The following is a 22,592-nucleotide window of genomic DNA, read 5'->3' as shown; positions in this document are numbered from 1 at the left end:
CTATCGCGCTTGCTGGCCATCCATGCAGCTGTCGCCAAATTTTTGCACATGAACTCGCGAAAAGGAAGAGCCTCTGGTCAAGGTTGATGGGTCGACGAACCTCGGCACTCTAGGCTTTACGGCTTGGGCGTTGATCGAACGGTGTTGTTGTGCAATTAGTTATGCGTTTACTGTACATTGTTTTCTAGTAGCAATACGGAGTACTGCAAGTATAAATGACAAATGAGGCAGCAACATTGAGCACTTTACCCAATCATACCGCGATACCCTATTCCACCGGCGTCCTGCCATGAAAATTTCAGCTTTGCAAGAGCTGAAAATGAATTAACAGTAATATCGAACCTTTTGTCTACATGCTGTCAATTTACTGGTTTACGTCCGTAGACAGAATATCTAGTGCGGGTTAACATTTAGCAGCACAACTGATTTGTAGACAGGCGATTAAACGAAAGAAATAAGACAACGATAAAGAAAGTAAACGCTTACATCGGCCAGTAGGCGTGTATTTTTGTATCCTTCAGGTCCTTTCTTGTTTCCGCGCAAAATACCAATGTCTGTTCGGATGACCAGTGAAGGCCTCGCGTGAAGTAGGCAAGTGACAGGCCCTCAAGTCCTTCGGCAATGTTGGCATACGCCCAAGCGCCAAGCTCCTTATACTCTTTGTCTCGAGGCCAAGTGTTGATTGGCCACTTCTTCTGTGTCTCAACAATGTCTTCGAATCCAGCAGCAGCTAAGTAGGTTTTGTACTCAGTCACAGGGAAAACAGGACGTCCAAGTGCCTCTCCTGCATTAAAGCAGTAATTGCACCAATTGGAGAGGTAGCTATCCGGATGTAGTGTATTGTCGTCGGAGCGTGCTGGGAGGGCCATATCCTGAAGCTCTAGATAACCTCCTGGCTCCAGGTTATCGAACGCCACCTTTATGATTGCCGGGAGATTCTCAAAGCAGCCAAGCATCATACGGGAGAAGATAAAGTCGAATTTCTTCGTCCACGTCCATTCCTTTTCTAGGTCATCGATCTCAAAGCTGACGTTAGGGGGGACGCTATAAGGAGTATGCCACGTCAGTGATATCTTTCTAATACCTTCCGCTCACGAAGCCTGTCGGCGTGAACGAATCAAGGCCACCAGGTTGAGGCACGCAAGGACATAGGCCGGACATACAATGGTGGCTGAATGGGGCTTAGGTCTACACCAATAACCTGAAAAGCTAAATGTGAGAACAAGGTTCGGCAATCGAGAATTAGGCAAGGTTCTCAAACCTCAGTTTCTGGATGTAAGTCCGCTAAAACAGCCAATACGTAAGTACAAATGTCGATAACACGGCGGCACAGCGAGCCAAAGTAATACATACCATAGTCAATAGCCCATAGTCCAGTCCCCGTGCCCATGTCTAAAACGCGCCTTGCGTTCTTGGCTATAGGACAGAGAGCCAGTTCCCCGTCCATTGTACGGACATACAGTGCGTGTTGAAGATCTGTTTTTTCGGTCTGAGCTTAGTGCAAGTCGCGGGTATGCTGTTCATCTCAATACGCACCCAATCTTTCATTCTCCGCCTAGTATAAGTAAGATGCACAATTAGTAAAAAAGATGCATCGCCAATACCATGATTTTGTTGTGTATACCTCGTCGTTCGGGAGAACGTATTCTGGGAAGCTTCAGTTTCATATCTGACTGGGTATGGCAGTCCAAATAAGGTGGCTTAAAGAAGAAACTCACTCCCGTGACTGAGAGAATGATAACGGCGCCCGTTTTCTTCGTGGTATGCCAAGATGCTTGAAGACAGCGAGACAAGAGAAGGCTCTGGATTCTATCACTCCACATAAACTATCAGCCCTTTTCGTAGCGTCAAACTGGCGAGAGATGTGAAATTTATACCTCTCCAGTTTCCGAGCCTACATCTTCACTGTCGGCAGTCTGTGCGAGACAATTTTAGATTTGAGGACCGTGACTGTACGTTTCCGTTGTAGCATACTAACGATGGTGTCCTGTACGTAAGTCGTGTGCGGGAGTGGGGAGGTTGAGAGCGACTCGCCAGCGTCAGCCTTTTGTTCCGAGACTGCCTCTTGCTGATGTATTTGTTGCGCTAACATTATCGACCCTCTTAGATAGTTGTCGAAGATACCTCATCACCGATGTAGAACTAAAGAATACAAATCATTCTTCTTTGCCAAAAGTCTAGTACGAGGTCTGTTGTGATATATAAATCAAGTTGTCATTTATCGTGTTCCTGGGCCGCTCTACGGTTGCATTCTATTTGTGGACCATGAATTCGTTATCTAGCACATATATCTTACGATCCAAGTACCTGCCTTATTTGACCATTGTATTGCCGGCAGGGTACCGCAGGAACGTCTTATAATAGGTGCAGCTCTGTTTCTTACTCAAAGTTCCATTCTGTTTTGTGGGGAACTTTGTGTGACTTGGTCTAAACTGGCAAATTGGCACTCTGATGTTACTACATAATCTTGAATGCAATGTTAGAAGTGGCAGGTCGATTTTCAGCCAATAGCATGGAGCATATTTTTATGACAAACGGGTGATAAGTATATGCATGCATTTCGAAAGATGACATTTCAAAATCTATAATATTTACAAATTACACTCCCATACGGCAGATGCAGGCGTATATCATACAAGAGGCAAATACGTTTATTCTAGTGTACCTAAAACTTAGCTTTCGCAGAATCTGAAATATCTCCCAAATGTCGATACAAAGGGCACTCGCCATTTTGAGGAATGTTGATACTGGCAAGCCATGTGGCCACCGAAGTCATAGCGACGACGAGAATGAGCGACAAAAAATGTATTGTTTTTACGACAAGCCATAATAGCGCTGTCTCAGAAAAGCACGCAAAGGTTAAATGTAGAAGTCTTATACAAGAAAAGAAAATACATGGTAAGTTATGAAGAAAAACGCCATCTATATCCATGTCCTTCGCCCCTAGAAATATGCTCGTACTCGACATATTTTCAAACCTGTTGAACAGCAACCGCGGCCACTGAGAAGAGCAATGTACCAACTGCGATGCCCAGCGTGCTCACGATTGCCTGAGGCCGTGTACTAGAGGCCGCACTGCTGCTAGTGCTGCTGCTGCTGCTCACGGTTCCGGTCGTAGTGCCAGTCTTAGTGCCGGTCTTCGTGGTACTGGTGGCAGTACCGACGACGACCGAGGCGCCGGCCCCAGTAGGAAGAGCAGTAGTTCCCGTGGCCGTGCCATTGCTGCTGCCGCTGCAGAAGACGTCCGACCAGCCGGCACCCTTGTTGTAGAGACAGAGGATGAGATCCTGAACAGTCTGGCCTTCGGCGAGGCAGTAGAGGCCACAGTCGTCGTAGTAGCTGACGACGTCGGCGCCGTTGCAGCAGGCAGACATGATCTCGGTGTGGTTGCCGCCGGCTGGAATGGCGCAGCTGGCGTCATGCGCAGGCGAGTTGTAAAGGCCCGCGCAGGCCGTCGTGGTGGCTGCAGTCGCAGAGGACATTGTGGACGACATGATATTGGGTGAATGTGACGTGAAGTAGGCCGGCTTTGAAATGTACAGTGCTGGTCTCTCGGGTCTCTGGCGGTAACATGCTTTTTAGAAGCTCTTTTGGCCGCAGCAACTGGGCCTGAATAAGGCCTTATTTATCTTACGCGTGCCGTTCGCTGCTACTGGGGCCTCCCTGCATGCTTTCAAGAACAACTGAGCCAGTTTCAAGAAGGATTCATCGCTAACTAAGCGGTTAAGCATAGCAGGCTAATCGGTTACTAAGAAGATCTGCTTCCAGGTACTCCATTTTGTGTGACGAATATCAAACAGATCTCTCGAACAGGCGAAACGTTGAAGAAAATAATCCCGTCGCAATTCTACATGAGTAAAATCACCGCTAGGTTATTGCGTATAGGCTTCGCAGTGAAGTCGGGCTATTTTGAACGTGGTTTAGCGGGAGACGTACGAGAAGGGCTGTTTCGTTGCCCAAACTAGCAGCAGTCCTGCCTTACGATTGAAGCTGAAGGTATGCCACACGTAAATCACTTCACATGGTGTAAATGGTAAAGTAACAACTGGTGACGTCTGTCCGTCGCATTCAGATCATATTACCTGCATGACAGTGCTGAGACTTTACGGGTAATAAATGGCGTACGTGGAGTGATCTAAATTGACTCCGTACTTGCATTACGTGGTTTTCCTGTCCTCGCGCTCTCCAACCTCGTCCTCGCCCCCGCCCAGCCCGTCTTTGCTGCCCCTGACTCCCGCACACAGTCGCCCTTGCACTTCGGCATCACACGCTCAGTGACAAGGCGTATGCTGGCATGTAATGCTTCTTCTTGAGCGGTCAATATTCCACAGCATATACTTTCTACAGTGCAGCGAATCCTCGTCTGACACAGTCCCGGCGGCTTCTCTGGGTGGAGGGTTGGGCTGTACGGAGTATTCAGGGAAAACGGCTATGTGAGGCTAAAGTGGAAGCCTGGGCTGAGAAGTGTGCCCAGAAAAGATGGACTGTGCACCACCACGCAATATGGAGCCGTTTCGGCGATCGCCGGCTAAAATGAGGTAAGCAAAGCGCAGGACGATTGCACGTGCATGCGGAGTACATATGCCGGCCTCTTTCCGCCACATTGGCTGCAGTCTATCCGACTGTACAGCCATTAGCCCTGCAGCTGTCCTGAGCACGGAGCTGTTCTCCGCTGTCGGAACACAGCATGCAATTGACTGGCCGCACTGTATGCAACACGAAGACGGGCCACGGAACCAGAGCTGTCGGGCCGTGTTCGGGTGTCGTCACCGTGCTTCGGCAGTTTTCACCCAACCAATCCGCTATTCCGTCAGCTCGATCGTCGCGGCGGCGAAGGCCGAACAGCCGGATGGCCACGCGATGCAGCCATGGACGAAGCTGCAATAAATGGTTGAGATGCATATCCCGTCCGGTCCTGACGTGTGCACACTTTGTCTGAGCAACACCTGCTGTCCGTCTCCGAAGCACGTCCTCCAGACTTCACATCTGTCCTCATGGTCCTTGTAGCAACATCCCAAACGCGAAACATGACCGGCGCGATGGCGGAGAAACGGCCGATTGTGATTGGCAACGTGGCCGGTGCGATGGAAGACCAGCCGAGCGCGATGTGAGTGAGCTGCGGGCGAGCTGGACCTGAGCGAGCGCTGGACGATGGCTAAACTCCCTTCCCAAGGTTCCGCCAGGTCTCGGACGGCGACATGGACGCCATCGTGGGCGACTGGCTGTCGGAGCTCAACATTGCGTGGAACGCGATGCGCAAGCACGACGACCCGACCAAGGGCTACGAGGTCGGCTTCCTCGAGCAGCTGGACGAGTCCATCGACGTGATCGCGCGCAAGAAGATCAAGCTGGTCTGCAATGCCGGCGCGCTCAACACGCCCGAGTGCACGCGCCAGGTGCAGCAGATCTGCACCCGTCACGGCCACGGCCATCTGCGCGTGGCTTATGTCGAGGGCGACGACATCTCGGCCATCGTGGTCGACCCGGCACGCCGCCGTGAGCTCGGCGGTTTCGTCCACCTCGACCACCCGGAGCGCTCCATCGACGGCTGGGAGGGCACGCCACTCTGTGGCGTCGCGTACTTTGGCGGCTGGGGTATCGTCGAGGCCCTGCGCGCCGGTGCCGACATTGTCATCTGCGGCCGCGTCACCGATGCGAGCCCGGTCATCGCCCTGGCTGCCTGGTGGCACGGCTGGTCGCATGATGCCTGGGACCAGCTGGCGGGCGCACTGATTGCCGGACGTGAGTTTGTGGTCCTTGTGTTGTCCTGTCATCCTCCCCTCTTGTGCTACTGTTTGCTTACTAATCCAATATAGACCTCGTCGAATGCGGCCCCTATGTTACCGGTGCCAACTTTTCCGGTGTGCGTCCCCGGCTGGACGGTCTCGTTGATCTTGGCTTCCCCATCACCGAGATCGCCCACGATGGCACCGCCATCATCACCAAGAACCCCAAGCACGCCGGCTTCGTCGACGCCCTCAACGTGCGCGCCCAGTTTCTGTACGAGATCCAGGGGACAAAGTACATCAACCCCGACGTGCTCGCCGACATTGAACACGTCTCGATCGAGAACACGGGCGACCGGGACCGTGTCCGCATCTCTGGTGCCGTCGGCAGCCCACCGCCGCCGACCACCAAGGCCATGACGGTCGGCATTGGCGGCTACCTAGCCGAGGCCACTTTTTACATGAACGGGCTCGACCTCGACGCCAAGGAGCGCTTCATGCGCCAGCAGATCGAGCACGCCTTCAAGGACGCCAACTTTTCCGAGCTCAGCATCGAGCGATACGGCGCCGGTGCCGCCAACCCGGCCAGCCAGGCCCTCGGGACCGTGTCTGTGCGCGTTCTCGTCAAGGGAAAGACCAAGGACGACATCCGGGAGGACGTCTTCCGGAAGCACATCTACGCCCTGCGGATGCAGTTCTACGCCGGTTACCACATGTCGCTCGACTTCCGCACCATGACGCCTCGTATGTTCATGGAGCTCTTCCCCGGCATCATCTCATACGAGAAGCTGCCCCATCGTGTCGTCATGGACGACCGCGTCATCGAGGTCAAGCATCACGGCATCACGGCACCCGCACCTGGCAAGCGGCCCAGCAGCGACACCGCCCATCCGACCGACCTGGCCTCCTTTGGCTTCACCAGCAGGGTCCCTCTCGGCGCCGTGGCCCACGCCCGTTCGGGCGACAAGGGTGACAACTGCAACGTCGGCATTTACGTCCGCTCGGCCGACGAGTTTCGCTGGCTGCAGTCCTACCTGACTATCGCCCGCATCAAGGCCCTGCTCGGCGAGGACTACCGCGACTCCGTCACCGTCGAGCGCTGTGAGTTCCCCAACATCTGGGCCGTCCACTTCCGCCTACTCGACTTCCTCGGCGGCGGCGCTGCCAGCAGCACCCGCATCGACATGCTCGGCAAGGGCGTTGCCGAGTACATCCGCAGCAAATCTGTCGATGTGCCTGCAAAGTTCCTCAGCAACCCCATCTCCCTGGGCTGAGCGACGAATGGAGTAGATTTCATAAATAGTTCTTTCAAATTTAATCAGTAGATCTTTCCGTGATTCTGACGAGTTCTCAAGATGCTCTACTTTGTAGACATCGCCGCGTTGGGACTTGGGGTTCCATCCATGTCAATCGTCTCTCTTGTGTTCATATTTATCTCATCACACGCAGATCTATCGTTCACAATCCCAACGTCCTACTGCCCACCCGTCTTCGCCAACAGCTGTTCAATCCAGTCCACCACAGACTGCGTATACCGCGCAGACGGTGGCAAGTCAGGATAGATGTAAAATGCATGTGGTAGCCCTTTGTAGACATTGAGCACCACGTCCACTCTGCCGTAGTTAAACACCAGTTAGAACTCATCTTGCAACCGTGAATACAATAGCTTCCAACTCACCCGTTTGCTTTCAGCTCCTCCGCGTACGCCAGCCCTTCGTCTCTGAGAGGGTCCATTCCAGCAACTTGTACGACTGCAAAATGTTAGTTGCAGATAATGGCAGAATAGAATACAAGGCTTGACGTACGTGCTGGGGGCAACCCCGTGAATGACTTGGACAGAAGCGGACTGGCCAGCGGGTTGGCGTCTGCCGTGGGAAGATAGAAGCCCCAAAACTTTCTCATTCTGAAGGCGTTCACAATTGGCGAGCCTGCGTTCTGCTCAAAGGAGTGATACTCGTACTTTGATGTGGGGAAATGGTCCGGATGGCAAGTAACAGGTATGTTCAGGACCTGTCCAATTATGCCACCAATACCTTCATCTCGTGCTATGTGGGAAAGTGCAGCAGCCTGAGTCACGGTTGCAATGTTAGTTCTAGGTTTGGTGACAGGATACAATGGTAATATAGGACTTGCAATGTTTGCACCGGCGCTGCCGCCTCCAATGATTAATCTCTCTGGATCTATTCCGAGAGACTTTGCATGGTCCTTGCACTGCAGTACGGTCAGTATCCAAAACGGAAAGGAAGCCCGGCAAGCTCTCCTGAATACTTACCCACAGAAGTGCGTCCTTTGAATCATTCAGAGCATACGGAAATGGATACTCTGGTGCTCTACGATGTGTTAGAGGATCTGCTGCGCATACAACAGTCGAGTCCGGCACTGCTACCTTCTGTAATCAATGCTGACAACAACAGCCTTGTTCTGGACGGCCACCTGACGGCTTACGGCCTCCTCAGTCTCAGGCGTTCCGACAGTCCATCCTAGTTTTCCAGACGTCAGGCATACTAGTTGGTGGCAACCACATCTCGGCCGATTCGCCGTTCCCAGTGCTCACCTCCTCCGTGTATGTTAAAGAACAGTACTGAGCCGTCCTTGCGCTCGATCGGGCGACATATTCGCGCCGCAATCTTTGCACCGTCTCGCACCGTGATCTCGGCCTGCTCGACCGCGACGTCCTTCCCAATCACAGGAGCGTTTGCTGGTAGCGGTGGTGGTTTGTACGGCACCTTGCGAAACTCTTCGATCGGAAGACTGTACAGCTTGTCCGCCAGCGGCTCGAGAACCTGGTGTTTCTCTGCGACCTGCAACCAGACCGGGTCAGGACTCGAAAGATGTTCATACCGTCGACCATTGGCCGTGCTGCTTGTCGTTTCCTCTGTAGCCATAATCCTGGTGATACCGTGATTAGACTGTGCTTGTCTGTTTGTTCACGTTCAGCGCCGGAATTGCCAATGTTTGAGAAAATGCCGTCATCTGTCGACTTGGCTGCTAAGTATGGACCTGTCACCATCGGGACACATATCCGAGTATTGAAAAGCCGGATCATCCGCATAGAAAGATAATCGGTTCCGGCTAGCAGCTTCTACATGCCTCTCCACACTTTGATAGCCGAAGCGCCCGGTGTGCATTTATGCGGGGAGATCCTTACTAGCCTCATGTCCCCGCAACTGTCGGTGATCGCCGGCCGCATTGGCCGAGGACCATCGGCATAATGATATGTACTGCTCAAAATTAGGTAAGATGGACTCTACTCAATAACCTGTGATGCTTGCCCGTGTTTTCCTGACAGTTGAACTGCCCACTGAGAACGAAAGCAAGCAAAGAATAACAGCCAATCATGCCTATCCCAGAGTACCAAGACATCGGCTCGCTGAACATTCTGGCTCAGCCAGACACCAAAACCCTATCACGCAAGTCCGTCATCGTGACTGGAGGGGCAAGCGGCTTGGGAAAAGCATACGCTGAAGCCTTTTTTGCAGCCGGGTGAGTTGCGCCTGCTCTAAACGGTGGGACGGACGGATCGAGGCAGAAGACTCATCTGAACGTTCTCTAGTGCTTTTGTTACCATTGCGGACTACGACGAAGTTGCGGGAAAGGCCACCGAGGCGCAGCTATCACCGTACGTGACAGTCCCAAGGATTTCTTCTAAAGCCGAGATCCTGACATTTGTCCCAGAAATGCCAAGTTTGTCAAGTGTGATGTCCGCAGCTGGGATGACCAGGTGGCCGTCTTTGAGGGCGCCATCGCGGCATCCCCGGAACACAGCGTCGACGTGGTTGTTGCGAATGCCGGCATCGTCGGCGCAGATGACATGTTTACCCTAGATGGTAATCCCTTTCCGTCCTTCTCCTGACTGCCTACCGAAAGCTTACCGCGACGACACGAGCAGATCCATCCGGGCCACCGGTAAAGCCAAATCTGCGCATCGTAGAGATCAACCTGATGGGAACTATATACACTACAAAACTCGCACTTCACTACTTTCGACGCCAGCCAGAGACTGCAGCCCGTGACCGCTGTCTCATCATCAAGGGCAGCGTTGCCGCCTACGCCGATCAGCCGGGCTCGCCCCAATACAATATCTCCAAGTGGGGTGCTCGTGGCCTGTTTAGAAATCTTCGTCGCACCATCTGGAAAGAAGGCATCCGGGTCAACTTTGTGGCCCCGTGGTAAGTCATGAAAGGACAGCAGGACAGTGGAACAAGTTTTGTGATGACTAATCAGCGTGCTTTCAGGTATGTGCGAACGCCCATTCTGTCACAGAAAATCATTGCGTATCTGGAATCCAAAGGGGTCAAGTTTGCCACTGTGGAGGACTGTGCGCATGCGATGATCCAGATTGCAGCCAGGAAAGAAGTCAATGGTGAGTCCAGACGTGCCCAACTGCGTGACACGTGCTCAACTGTGTACTGACCCAATCCTTCAGGCCGCGCACTTGGAATTGTACCTCGAGAGGAGGTGGCAGAAGGGTTTGTGGATCTGGCCCACGACGACTACCAGGAGGGAGACTTTATGAAGGGCTGGCAGGAAATAGTCTTGGCCACGGCGCAGTCGATTGTGGATCTGTAAAGATAGCAAGGATGAGCATGGCGATGAGAATTGCAAATGCCAATTTCCCCGCATTTTCACGAGCCTCCTGTAATGCGCTCATAATTCGCCTTAGTCCACTGGGGTTCGAGCTCGCAAACATCTTCGGCGAATCCCGTCGTAGGTGGATTCAGCTCGGACCGAGAAAGCCGACGTCATGTGCGAGAGCCTGGAGGCGGGTTCGGGACTGTGCCTATTGGGGGCTTGTATTCCGTAGTAGTTATGATTCCTCAGGACCCGGTCTCTCCTACAGGCAGGTCGTATGTTTTTGGCTTCCCAATCTACTCTCAAACCAGTCCATCGCATCCACCATGACCACCAAAGCTCCAGGGACGCGGTCCTCAACGTCACAAAAAATGCAGGGGAACCCACCTGCGAAACGCCCAGGCAGGGCACGCGGCCAGCGGGCAAAACGTGCCTGTCTGGCCTGCAGGGTGCGCAAAATACGCTGCGATGTCACCGTGCACGGGATTCCCTGTCTGAACTGCAAGCTCGACTCGGAAGACTGCATCGTCAAGCCGCGGGCTGGCAAGAGGTAGGTGGTGACCTCGTGCGTGCCTGTACTGGTGCTATAGGAAGCTGTATTGATGGCGGGAATGGTAGACAGTCTGCCAAGGCCGTGGCCGAATATCGGAAGCAGCAGCAGCAGCAGCAGCAGCTGCTGCTGCAGCTCGATCTTGAATCTGGGCCATCGCCAGGAAGCTTCAGCTCCTGCTCCACATCCTCCCCACAGCCAGACCTCAGTTCTGCCAGTATCACCGGCCTCTCAGCGGACAGGCCATACGAGTCCTTCATCGATATGGATGACACCCTCTTTGCCGAAACAGACGATGGCCAGCACGAGGAGAGGCCTGGACACGGTGTCGACATGCTGGATGAGTGCAACATGGCCGTCGAAGGCGCTCTGGGCCCGACAGCCGTGTCTCCTCGCGATCGTATGGACTATGGCTCATCCACCCACTCTTTAGGCGTAGCCCAACCTCCTCTGTTCCTGCCTGCGGCCAAGACATCGGAACCTCTGCACTCGTTTGTCCCCTGCATCTGCTATCGCTTCGTCGAGGCCGACACTGCATGGCGTCTGGGACCGGCGGATATCGCGTTCCTGGAACAGCGGAGCTGCTTCCGCCTCCCCGAAAAGGCTGCTCTGGCCGCCTTTGTCGCGGCCTACTTCCGTTACGTCCATCCTTTCCTGCCGGTGCTGAACGAGGCCGCATTCTGTACCGCCTACGCAGACCAATCGGCCGACTCGACGGCCGGCCAGCGAACCCCCTTGTTTGTCTTCCAGGCCATGCTGTTCATATCCTGTCCGGTAAGAGGACCCCTCGTGGGGCCGATGGGCATCGACTTCGGAAAGCTGACAGCATCGACAGTACGTTCCAGTGTCTACGCTTCGAAGCTTGGGGTTCGCCACAACCCAACAAGCGCGTACAGAGTTCTATTCTAGAGCAAAGGTTTCTTCTTTCCGGCTGGCGCTTATTTTGCCTGCTTTCTGACCCTCGGTGGCAGGCTCTTTTTGACGTCGACGTGTTCAAAGACGATGTGCGCAGTGCGCAGGCAGCCCTGATGTTGACATATCAAGCGCCGACGCCCAACGACAAGACCAGCTCGTTCTGGCTGGCGGTTGCCGTCCACTACGCACAGCGAGCCCAGGCGCACAGGTACCTCGCAAGCACAAGCGCGGCCCGGCAGGCAGTCCTGAAGCGACTGTGGTGGTGCTGTATTCTTCGGGACAAGATCATGGCCCTCGGCTTGCGGCGACCACTGCACATCCAGTCATCCGATTTCGATTTCGACCATAACAGCCTCAACGAGGGCGACTTTTGCGACGAGATTCTCCATTCCGATGTGTACGACCGCCCGACGAAGCAGGTTATGGTGCAGCTGATCATTGCGCTCTGCGAGCTCATGGGTCCTCTGCACAGCATCCTCACCATGATCGATCCCATGAAGGGCATGGGCGCCGACAGCAACCAGCCAACGCTGCAGGAGCTCAAATGCTGTCTCGCCCGGCTGGACCTGTGGTACCAGAAGGCAGTGGCACGGTTCCAGATCCCGATGCATATCTGCGGCGTGAACGAGTCGCTGATTCTCTTTACGAAAATGATCTACATATACTACTAGTAAGACGCGTTCTGTCTGCCTGTTCTCTTCCCTGCTAACAGTCGTAGTACGGCCAAAGTGCTGCTATGCCATCACACTATCGTGCTCTGTGTCACGGACAAGGATGACCAGGATGCCGCCCGGGAGCTGCGGCTGCATGCACAGTCGGAAATCAACACGGCTCGCCGCAAGACGACGGTCGATCTCATGGAGCTCCTGCAGCGCGGACTCGCCCAGTATTTGCCAAATACCTTGTACGTGGTACAAGTATAACACAGGTCGAGATTCAAACTGACACGAAGCAGTGTTGCCTTCTCGGCTTTTCCCTTTGTGTGGTATATCCTGGAGACAAAAGTGACAAGTAGTCCCCTGGGAAATGACCAGGCTTCGCAGCCCATACAGACATACAAGGCCATCATGCGGGGCTTCCGAGAGCAGCACGAGAGTGCCGACGACGTGTTGCTGTGCATCCAGTCGATTGTGAAGCATATTCAGGAAGTATGGCCCCCGCAGCGAACCCACGAACGACCACGAGAATACGCTTCCTACTTGCTGCAGAATTCATATCAAGATGCGGTACTGGAAGAGATCTCCGACAAGCCACAACGCCCACATGATGTATGGACAGATCTGCTGGTTGGAAGTCCCCGGAGATACTGTCAGATTCTGCTTACCGTCGACTATTTCCTTTCCTATGGCTGCTTTCCTTCTGAGAGTGACTTTCCCAAGGTCTTGCAGGGCCTGGATATGGAGAAACCTAAAGAGGACCTTGAGGGCGGTGGTGATGTGGACACGCCGGCCAACTTCGACTTTTATCAATGCCTCGAGCAGGCACTTGAAGCGGTTCTCTTTTGAAGAGCAATCTGCAAGTCCGTACTAGATAGACGCATCGGTATTGGACCGTCTAGAGACGTAAGGGTTGTAATAGAATATCTGAAGAACAGTCTGTTGGTTGTGCGGTTGTCTCACATGAGGTCCGTTGATTACGTGAACGTGGCCGGGGCTGAGAGAAGGCACGAGGTAGAACCGGGCAGCCGGGCTTCTTGCTTAGAGGGAATTTAGACAGCCTACCACCGTTCACGTTGACTCGGGGCGAGCTGGTAGAGGAGGATGCCGACGTTTCCGACGCATCAATCGTGATCCTTAGCGACCAGGATCCGGCTGTCGAGCAAAGCCCGACAGTCCAGCTCTGGTGATTCTCGGGTCGTCCAAAGAAGCTGGGCTGTACACTCGTGCTGCGCCTCCTGCACGGCCCGCATACGGGGACATACAGACGGAGCGCATCTGGCAAAAGGCACGTCACGCGTACGCGACGAACGGGTCGAGGAGGGCAAAGAGTCGAGAGCAGACGGAATCCCTGAAAATTAAGGATTGACAAGAGAGACGGGGAGGTATGCGACAAAACGCAGATGAACAGACTTGGGGCAGGATTGATGTTTCGCCGCAAACCAGTCTGAAGTACGGAAAACTCCGTAAAACAGGATCGCCGCGGGACGAGATCCACTTTTCTAATTCTCCCATGGCGTGCGCCGGAAGCAGCGATATTGGAAGGGCAAAAATGGAATGAAGATGTGAAAATACTCTCATTCTGGGCCCAAATGCACAGGACTAGTGGCTCTGTGTCGGTGGTGGGGCCAGGAAGGACTGGGAGGATTGGCGACAGACTTGAGACCGGTTATCCGATCGCCTATTGTCTGGCATGTTGTCTGGCTGTGCAGCTCCTGGTTGGCCGAGATGTTGTGGTGGAGTGGAGATGCCACAGATGGACAGATTAGAAAGGTAAGGGAAAAGCTTCGCCAGGTTCAAATGGCCGGCTTGGCCAGGCCCTAAGCCGATCTAGGTTAGATGGAAATGCTAGTAATGGCCCGTCCAGAAGCGTTCTTCCAGCGCAAATTTGCAAAATCTATGTTGTGCGGAAATTGCGATGCTCTCAGGCAAGGGCGCGCTCCCTTGCGGTATCATATTGGTCCTGATCAGATGAATAGACTCCCAGCCAGCTGGCATCAAGGGCGGTGCAGAGACAGCAATGTGTACGAGTAGCAAGTGCTAGCCCTTGTTCCTTGTGTTGTGGTTTGGAATGTCACTGGCAGCCCTCTGAAATACGGTGCAGTCATACTGGAAAGCCACTGTACTCGTAAGCTCGTATGCCCCCACTTGCAGCACAGATGATCACGTGTTTATAATGACACAACAATGAAACCCTGATCAAGGTCGTATTGAGCTCCATGCGGCCGTCTGCTAAGCCCCTCCAACGCGCACCAATTGTATCTTATCCTGTTTTACTTTGACAGAGACGTGGGCGGCGCGTTCAAGCCGGTGTGCCAGTGCGCCGGTGCTCTTAGACTGCAGCGGCCGGGTATTATCTTACCAACAGCCACCCCTGCATTTTCAGGCCAAGTGTCGTTTTACGCCAAACTGGCCGATGACTGCTGGCCGGTGACCGATGGCTGCTGTCGGATCAGCAAGACACACGAGCGATAGTGACCGGCGTCTATGTAAGATACTGTATCTTATGTATCTTACCTCACCACAACCCAATGATCAGCACTCGCAGCAACACGAGGGCAACATTGCATGGGGCTAATCATTTACCACCTCGTATAAGCGTGTGGGGGTGTCTGTCCAAGATACATGATACATGGTACATGGTACTGTGTATCTTCCATCTGCAGGGAAATCAGTTCCTGGGAAAAGCCGTCTGGCATTTAGAACGCCCGCCTGTGTAAAAAGGTTCCGACAATGGACATTGGCCGCACCCCGCCCTTCGCCCTTGTGCCCTTTGTATTCTCTCCTTTGCAAGATACTAGACAGCGGCGAGTCGGCGGAACGTGCAAATCGTATGTCGGTACATTGTTAGTGGCGTTCCAAAGTGGAATTACCCTGTCTTACTGCTCGAATCTTTCTTAGTAAGACACTTATGCCGTCATGATAAGGCTAGGGTGTCGTTTGTCTGCGCCGAGTTTGGGTCTGGTATGGGACCTCTTCGATACGGCCGAGGTGCAATTGTTTTTTAACGAACCCGGGCGCATTTTCCCCCTTCTACTCCGTATCGTATTTGTCTTTTTGTCTGGCTGAGTCGCAGACGCTGTGGACTATTGCCTGTTCCCAGGACACCAGGAAAGCGGGAAAATCGCACACCACACCCGATCTCTCGACTGCCTTTTCGACTGACCGCCTGCCCTCTCGCGCGCCTCCTGTACCGCCCTCGCGATGGCCTACAAGCTGGCCAAGCCATACTCGCTGTCGCTGATGACGTCGTGGCGGTTCCTGGCGCTGGGCCTGGCGCTATCGCTGTGTCTGGTCTGGGCGGTCGGCCGGCCGGAACTGCGGGATCCGCGCGAGCTGCTGGCCTCGGCCAAGGAGAAGCTGCAGGACGTGGCAGGCAGCGCGGCAGCAGCAGCAACTCCAGCCCCGGCCGTCGGTCGGCTCTCGCCCGGAGTGCGGCCGCTGGTGCTGTTTGCCTATGCCGAGTCGGCGACAGCACGCAAAGACTTGGCTTTTTTTGTGCGCAACGGCCTGCACGGCCGTGCCGACTTTGTCTTTGTGTTCAACGGACCGACCAACGCGACGGCCATGGTGCCGACCGGCCTCCCCAACGTCTGGACCGTGCAGCGCGACAACTCCTGCTTCGACATGGGCGCCATGGGCGAGGTCCTCCGGGCTGACGGGCTCTGGCGACGGTATCGCCGCTTCATCACGATGAACGCGAGCCTGCGCGGCCCGTTTGTGCCAGTCTACTCGTCTGCCTGCTGGACCGACGTCTTCCTCGACCGCGTCACCGACACAAACAAGCTCGTCGGCCTCTCGCCCAACTGCTTCCCCCGACCCCACGTGCAGTCGATGCTCTGGGCCACCGATGCCGTCGGCATGGCCATCTTGCTCGACGAGTCGCGCGCCCTCTCGGTCCCGCATGCCGACAACTTTGGCACGGTCGACGACCCGGTCGGCCTCTCGCCCTGCTATCCCAATTGGTTCAAGGCCGTCCACGCCGAGGTCGGCACCACCGAGCTCATCACGGCCGCCGGCTACACCGTCGACGTCATGCTCACGTCCTTCCACGGCCTCGCTTCCGACTTGCAGAGCTACTGCAACATCACCGACAACGCTCAAGACCACTTCCGCAACAAGAGCTACTTCGGCTCCAACGTCCACCCCTACGAGACCGTCTTCTTCAAGGCCAACCGCAAGATCGACGTCGCCCTGCTCGACCACTTGACCGAATGGCACATGAATATGGAGCGCACGTCCTGGGACACCTGCGGCCGGTAGCGAGCCAGATCGCGCCGCCGACGTGTTTGTAGGATTGGCGTGGACCACCACTCCAAGCGGCGTTTCGGTATACAGTGTGGCGTCATGACTAAGGCTGTTTTTTGCATTGCCTGCTCGGCACGGGTTTGCCCACTAGGGTTTCCATTTGGACACGGCGCAACGATAGATAGACAAGAGGTAATGAATATTTATTTGTGTCAACAAACATTCCTGAATTCTCTGTACTGCAGTGCTCTCCGGTGTCAGTGAAGTGTTTTGGCTGTTGGTCGTTGGTTGTCGGTTTCTAGGGGTTTCGGTTTTTGCTTTCTTTTTCTCTTACTTTTTCCGTCTCCAATTATCCTGTCATACGAATGCTTTTACTCCGTATATATATTCTTTTCTCCTTTCTTCTTCCCCCCCTACACCCACTCCTCCCATGAAATGCTGTCTCGGTACACCACCCCGTCGTGTTCAAATTGCGGACCTTCGGCGTCCACCAGATAGCCCGGCTCACAGCGACTGTACGCAACCTTTAGCTGCTCCTGCTCATAGAAGCGGTCAAACGGCACAGCCAGCGCGTCCTGCAGGCTGTGCACGTCATCGTCTGGATGCAGCTCTGCCCAGGGTCGCACACACGTGCGTCCGCGACACGACTTCAGCACGAGCAGCAGCGCGTCTAATCGGGCGACGACCTTTGCGACCGGATGGCCGAGAAAAAGCAAAGCGCTGCTGGGCCCGTTCTCTTCGTCTGCCAGCAGGTTCTCCAGCTGGTAGGGGTCCGTGTTCAGGTCGTAGAGCTCGTGTTCGCCACTGCACCACACGGAATAGTACAGATTGTATGACCGTCCGATGATGCGCACAGCCTTGTAGGTGTTGTTGGGCACGAATCGATAATAGCTGCCATCGTTGAAGCGGTTGTAGTAGTCGCCCTCGGCGATGGCTGAGCCCCAGAACTCGACCGTAACGTGTTCGTGGCGCTGGTTGGCGTTCTCGACACCGCTATGCCGATACTGGTGCAGCGGGATCGGCTCGCCATCAAAGTCGGCACGAGCGGGCACGCCGGCCAGCTGCAGCAGTGTCGGGGCCAGGTCGATGTGGGAGGTAACAACGTGCGACTCGTGGCCAGCCGCCACGCCGGGCCCACGCACGATCAGTGGGATGTTGATGTCCTCTTCAAATCCGCACGTCTTGCCAGGCTGTAGTCGATGCTGGCCGATGTGGAAGCCGTTGTCAGTCGTGTAGAAGACGTACGTGGACGCGAGCAGGCCGAGGCGGTCGAGCCGAGCAAACAGCTCATCGACGAGCTCATCGACTGACTGCAGCGCCCGTAGCCGCTGGCGGTAAAAGTAGTCGTTGTAAGCTACGTTGGCATCGTCCTGTCGGGCCAGCTGCCGGACCCAGGAACCACCGGCGGCCTGTCGCGCCGGGTTGAAGTGTGGCGTGCGTGGCACCTTCACGTCGGCGAACAGGTGGGCATGGCGCGTGGCGGCCACGGGGGCCGAGAAGACAGCCCGGGACGAGTCGTTGCTGACAGGCTCGCCCTCTAGCACGACAACGTTGCTGTGCGGCGCCACAGGGGCGATGCCGAGAAAGAAGGGCCTGGCATCGACGCCGTCAGCAGTGGCATCGTCAAGGAAGCCAAGGGCCTTCTCGGCCAGCACGTCGCCGGTGTAGTGGCCCTCGTAGCTGACGGGCGGCTCGCCGTTGCGCTGATACGTCGCGTTAAGGTAGCTGTATGTGTAGGGGTCGAGCAGGAAGTCGGAGCCAGTCCAGCCAGCCGGCCGTGGGCTGTCGTAGTTGTCGATCGTGTGGGCGTTGAAGAGCTTGCCGGTGTAGTACGTATTGTAGTCAGCCTGCTGCAGCCAGACAGGCAGATATGCTTCGTTGAGCCCCTGGCTGACAAATTTTGGATATCCACCGTGCGGCGGCTTCACGTCCGTCACGTTGGTGTTGTGTGCCTGCTTGCCTGTCCAGAGCGACACGCGCGACGGACAGCACAGCGACGTCGTGCAATAATGCCGCCGGAACAGCGTTCCGTGGTCGCGCAGATGGTGCTTCACGTGTGGCAGGTAGTCCAGCGACTGCATATGCAAGTCCTGGTCGTCCGTGATGATGAACACAATGTTCGGCTTCCGTCCATCGGGCAGCCGTGGCGCATGCTCCGCCAGCAGGCCAGCGCTGAGCGGAACTTGCTCCGGACCATCAGCTGCCGCAGAAGAAGCCGCAGCGATGGAACCTATCACGGATACAGCAGCAGAAAGCTTCATGGTTTCGGCATAGAACCATGGCCTGGCCAATGCTGCGATGCTGCGGGGCTCGCATGTAAATCTCCAGACCGCCTGGTCCACCGTATTTATGTTCAGATGCCCGCCAGTTCTTAGTCCACCCCTAGTCCACCTCGTGCTCGACGTGGAGATGCTCGAAAAGTCGCGATGGCGTGCTCGGAGGACTTCATCGCACAAACTCACCCGCCAAGCTCCGCTGCAACGCTGGCTATTCCGATGTCGTCATCTTGCGTGCTACCACATGCATATCCAATTCGCGCCACCAGTCGGATCGGTCAAAGCATCTGTATCTGCATTGGTTCTTGGTCAAACAATTTGCCAATTCGCTTTTTGGCTCTCGGAAAGTGCATATTAAATGATCTGCCGTTTTCGATTTCGCGTTGTCACGCCGAATGAACAGGTCGCACTGGCAAACGCGTGCATTGGGTCCACACTGTAGGCAAGAGCTCTGTGACACCCGGCGAGGAAAGAGTCACCGACTGCCTACTGTGTATCTGTGCGAACATTCTCATCTCTAATTGTCGAGTCACAATTTGCAAGTATCATTTCACTTCCCTACGAGAATACTATCTCTCATCCACCCTACGACGCTTCATTATCTTTTTTCTCCCTCTTTTCTCCCTCTTTTCTCACTGCTCCTCTTCCTCCCTATCCCTCCTCCTTGTACCTGTATCACCTTCTCCCCCCCCTCCCCCCCCCCCAACCCTTTGTTCCCCCGTGGATCTCTTTACCTTGATGGCAAAAACCCTCGATAGCGGTATCACGGCTTTGGCCCCGGTCTCGAATCTGCCTGATGAGTGGTCCCCGCTGCTATCGACCTCCGAGAGAAGTGCCAATGCCGACCGCCCCATTTCCAGCTCTACGGCAGAGTCTCTCGCGACAAACCCGTCCTTGCTCACCGATATCGAGGCCGATGCTGCCACACCTGTGACCGATGGAACTATTACGCCTCGCCGAAATGGCGCTGGCAACCTCACGGGCTCGCGCAGCAGCATCAGTCTGTCCGCAGTTGTCCATGCCGTGCTCGTGCTCATGATCGGCGTATTTGTCTCCAACGTCGATGGTTCCCTCATCATGGCAACCCACCCCATCATCGCGTCCGAGTTTGATGCCCTCGAAAGCTCTAGCTGGCTCTTTTCTGGCTTCATCCTGGCCGCAGCCGCAACCCAGACCATGGTGGGTCATGCCTTATCCTGTCGCTCGGCAATGGGCGGGCCAGAAAATACTCATGACCTCTCTTTGTTTAGTACGGAAAACTCAGCGATATTTACGGCCGCAAGATCCTTGTTTTGATATCTTACATATTTTTCACCGCTGGCTGGTAAGATTTCTGTCAGAGACGTGTCCTGGACGTCCAAGAACAGCACATGCTAACATGCACTACAGTGCCTTGGTGTGAGTACTTTTGCGCTTCTGTCTTGACACTAGCCTCGTGTGCGCCTCCTAATCCCCGTTTTAGAGGCGCTGGCCAGACCATGTTTCAAGTCATCCTAGGCCGAGTCATATCTGGTGCTGGCAGTGCTGGCATGACTGTTCTCGTGTCGATCATTGTATCTGGTGAGTTGTGCCGCCAAACGCCCAGAGAGTTTTGGTTCCCCTCCTCACCTCCTCGCCTTTGTCGCAGATCTCCTTCCCATTCGTGATGTTGCCTCGTGGCGTTCCTACATCAATGTTGTCGCTACTACCGGCCGCAGTCTCGGCGGCCCGGTCGGTGGATGGCTGGCCGACGTTATCGGCTGGCGCTGGTCCTTTTTCGGCCAGGTCCCCTTCATGCTACTGGCCACTATACTTGTCATGCTGTTCTTACCGAACCACTCGAGGAATTATAGCGGAGGCCAGCCACTGGACAGCGAGTCCTCCCGTGGTGAGATCTCGTCCTGGCTTCGTCTCCGACGTGTCGACTTTGCCGGATCCGCCCTGCTAGCTCTGGTGTTGCTGGCGCTCCTGATTCCTATGGAGATCGGTGGTATCAAAGTGTCATGGACGAGTCCGGTCATTCCGGGGTTGTTTGCCGCCTCACTAGTACTGTTCGTCGCATTTTTGCGTATTGAAAAGCGTGCGATCGAGCCGATCGTGCCGCTGGGCATCTTTCGTGTCCGGGATGTCAACCTTTCTCTGCTCATCCAGACGTTACAAACGGCCGCACAGTTAGGCGTATGTCCTCGAGTCAAACTCCTCTTAGTCATAACTGTGTCTCTAATATACATGCGCAGATAATGTTCTCGGTCCCACTCTACTTCAAGGTGTCGCAGGAAGTGTCCAGCACTGTTGCGGGCGCCCATCTCTTCCCAGCCGTGGCCGGCAACGCTATCGGCGGTATCATCACGGGCCTGTACATCAAGAAGTGCGTCCAATTTATCCTATATCAACCCGCAACGAGGCTGACACGTATTACTAGAACCGGGCGCTACCGGAACATGACCCGGCTGGCGACCATATCGTCGAGCCTGTCGTACTTTCTACTACTGCTTCGCTGGCACGGTCACACCAACTGGTGGGAGGCGTTGTACATCTTTCCCGGGTATGCTCTCAGTCGTCCCTCGTTCTACTTACTTTTCAGAACATTTACTAACCCGGACAGCGGTTTTGGAACGGGTGTTGCCACAAGCGCGGTTTTCATTTCCGTGCAAGTGGTCGTCGAGCCGATACATTTAGCCCCAGCTATCTCCATACTCTACCTAGGCGGCACCTGTGCATCGGTTCTCGGGCTGACTTCTGCTAGTATGGTTATGCAGGCAATGCTCAAAGTCAGTCTGGGGCGCCGCCTTCTGGATCTGGGCCTCGATGCTTTTCAGCGTGCAGAGGTTTGTTTCCCGTATGGTCTGCAGGTCTCAGAAGGCACGTAGCTAACCTGATTTCAGATCGTATCCAAGGCCGTGTCCAATATAGGCTATGTGTCTGGCCTTATGGGACCAGTAAAGACTGCCGCCGTCAGTGCCTACATCGATGGCATCTGGTGGAGTCATAGTAGGTACCCCTCTTATTGGCGAGACGAGATATCCAAGCTGACAAATGGTAGCCGTGTCTCTGCTATTCTCAACTTTGGCATTGATGTGCTCTCTTCTCCTGGGCGAAAAGCCTCTACATAAGGTGGAAACAGAGGATAACGATCAGCCGTAGGATGAGCCGGCATGAGCAGTTAGTTTGAGTTCGGTGTTTGGAAGAAGACAGAGGTAGAAGTAGATATTCCAGAGACTAGATCGTACAACAGTATTCAGGGTAGATGATCGTAGACCGCTCTAGGTGAGGCCTCTGTCAGGTTCTTCAGCTCTATTTCTGGGAGAACACCGGCACACACCTGCAAATACGATAGGACCTGGCCTATTCATTGCTATCCAATGTTGTAAAGGCGGCCATATTTAGTAGAGTTGCTGAACCGATCGAACCGGTAGCAATTTTGTAACGGCCCTGTCAGTCCTAATTAGGAACTCTGTAGTCGATTTGTGGACGTGAAGCGAGCTACTCTTCACAATGTTCACCTTTGTCTATGCCCAAGGAATCAGCCTCGACATCTTTCTCCCAGCGCAGCTACGTATCATGCTGGGTACATCTAGATCAAAAGCCACGAGACTTATGGACAATGATACACTGGATGCCGAGAGATTACCAGAGGAAAGAGTACAAGCGATCGCCCACCTCATTCGCT

The 22,592-nt window shown here is 54.6% G+C and overlaps 9 protein-coding genes across 9 annotated transcripts; 5 read left to right on the top strand and 4 right to left on the bottom strand.

Moving 5' to 3' along the window:
* Positions 1-482: 482 nt before the first annotated feature.
* On the bottom strand, positions 483-1,447 carry CMQ_6781 (methyltransferase type 12; the record flags this gene model as incomplete). Its single annotated transcript, XM_014320467.1, has 3 exons — positions 483-1,044; positions 1,164-1,209; positions 1,354-1,447. 3 exons carry the CDS (start codon positions 1,445-1,447, stop codon positions 483-485), a joined length of 702 nt encoding a protein of 233 aa, XP_014175942.1.
* A 1,525-nt stretch (positions 1,448-2,972) lies between these two features.
* Positions 2,973-3,482, bottom strand: CMQ_6817 (uncharacterized protein; the record flags this gene model as incomplete). The annotated part of the gene is made up of 1 exon (XM_014320503.1): positions 2,973-3,482. The coding sequence occupies one exon, from the start codon at positions 3,480-3,482 to the stop codon at positions 2,973-2,975; it is 510 nt and encodes a 169-aa protein (XP_014175978.1).
* Positions 3,483-5,027: 1,545 nt separating this feature from the next.
* Positions 5,028-7,000, top strand: CMQ_6671 (duf1446 domain containing protein; the record flags this gene model as incomplete). Its single annotated transcript, XM_014320357.1, has 3 exons — positions 5,028-5,107; positions 5,174-5,742; positions 5,817-7,000. The coding sequence occupies 3 exons, from the start codon at positions 5,028-5,030 to the stop codon at positions 6,998-7,000; spliced, it is 1,833 nt and encodes a 610-aa protein (XP_014175832.1).
* A 200-nt stretch (positions 7,001-7,200) lies between these two features.
* Positions 7,201-8,611, bottom strand: CMQ_6642 (lipase esterase family protein; the record flags this gene model as incomplete). Its single annotated transcript, XM_014320328.1, has 6 exons — positions 7,201-7,339; positions 7,405-7,477; positions 7,532-7,937; positions 7,999-8,056; positions 8,113-8,206; positions 8,281-8,611. 6 exons carry the CDS (start codon positions 8,609-8,611, stop codon positions 7,201-7,203), a joined length of 1,101 nt encoding a protein of 366 aa, XP_014175803.1.
* A 452-nt stretch (positions 8,612-9,063) lies between these two features.
* Positions 9,064-10,295, top strand: CMQ_6536 (short chain dehydrogenase reductase; the record flags this gene model as incomplete). The annotated part of the gene is made up of 6 exons (XM_014320222.1): positions 9,064-9,209; positions 9,280-9,345; positions 9,402-9,553; positions 9,616-9,895; positions 9,962-10,089; positions 10,153-10,295. 6 exons carry the CDS (start codon positions 9,064-9,066, stop codon positions 10,293-10,295), a joined length of 915 nt encoding a protein of 304 aa, XP_014175697.1.
* Positions 10,296-10,669: 374 nt separating this feature from the next.
* CMQ_6803 (c6 zinc finger domain containing protein) lies at positions 10,670-13,268 on the top strand (the record flags this gene model as incomplete). The annotated part of the gene is made up of 5 exons (XM_014320489.1): positions 10,670-10,848; positions 10,917-11,682; positions 11,820-12,433; positions 12,482-12,667; positions 12,719-13,268. The coding sequence occupies 5 exons, from the start codon at positions 10,670-10,672 to the stop codon at positions 13,266-13,268; spliced, it is 2,295 nt and encodes a 764-aa protein (XP_014175964.1).
* Positions 13,269-15,623: 2,355 nt separating this feature from the next.
* Positions 15,624-16,682, top strand: CMQ_6666 (uncharacterized protein; the record flags this gene model as incomplete). Its single annotated transcript, XM_014320352.1, has 1 exon — positions 15,624-16,682. The coding sequence occupies one exon, from the start codon at positions 15,624-15,626 to the stop codon at positions 16,680-16,682; it is 1,059 nt and encodes a 352-aa protein (XP_014175827.1).
* A 398-nt stretch (positions 16,683-17,080) lies between these two features.
* On the bottom strand, positions 17,081-18,928 carry CMQ_6752 (arylsulfatase; the record flags this gene model as incomplete). The annotated part of the gene is made up of 1 exon (XM_014320438.1): positions 17,081-18,928. The coding sequence occupies one exon, from the start codon at positions 18,926-18,928 to the stop codon at positions 17,081-17,083; it is 1,848 nt and encodes a 615-aa protein (XP_014175913.1).
* A 753-nt stretch (positions 18,929-19,681) lies between these two features.
* Positions 19,682-22,035, top strand: CMQ_6904 (multidrug resistance protein; the record flags this gene model as incomplete). Its single annotated transcript, XM_014320590.1, has 9 exons — positions 19,682-20,122; positions 20,194-20,267; positions 20,333-20,341; positions 20,406-20,503; positions 20,571-21,100; positions 21,160-21,290; positions 21,345-21,467; positions 21,528-21,750; positions 21,808-22,035. 9 exons carry the CDS (start codon positions 19,682-19,684, stop codon positions 22,033-22,035), a joined length of 1,857 nt encoding a protein of 618 aa, XP_014176065.1.
* Between the last annotated feature and the right edge of the window lie 557 nt (positions 22,036-22,592).

This window comes from Grosmannia clavigera, assembly GCF_000143105.1.
Source record: "Grosmannia clavigera kw1407 unplaced genomic scaffold GCSC_108, whole genome shotgun sequence".
NCBI classification, from domain to species: domain Eukaryota; kingdom Fungi; phylum Ascomycota; class Sordariomycetes; order Ophiostomatales; family Ophiostomataceae; genus Leptographium; species Leptographium clavigerum.
This window is presented reverse-complemented; position numbering and strand designations above follow the sequence as displayed.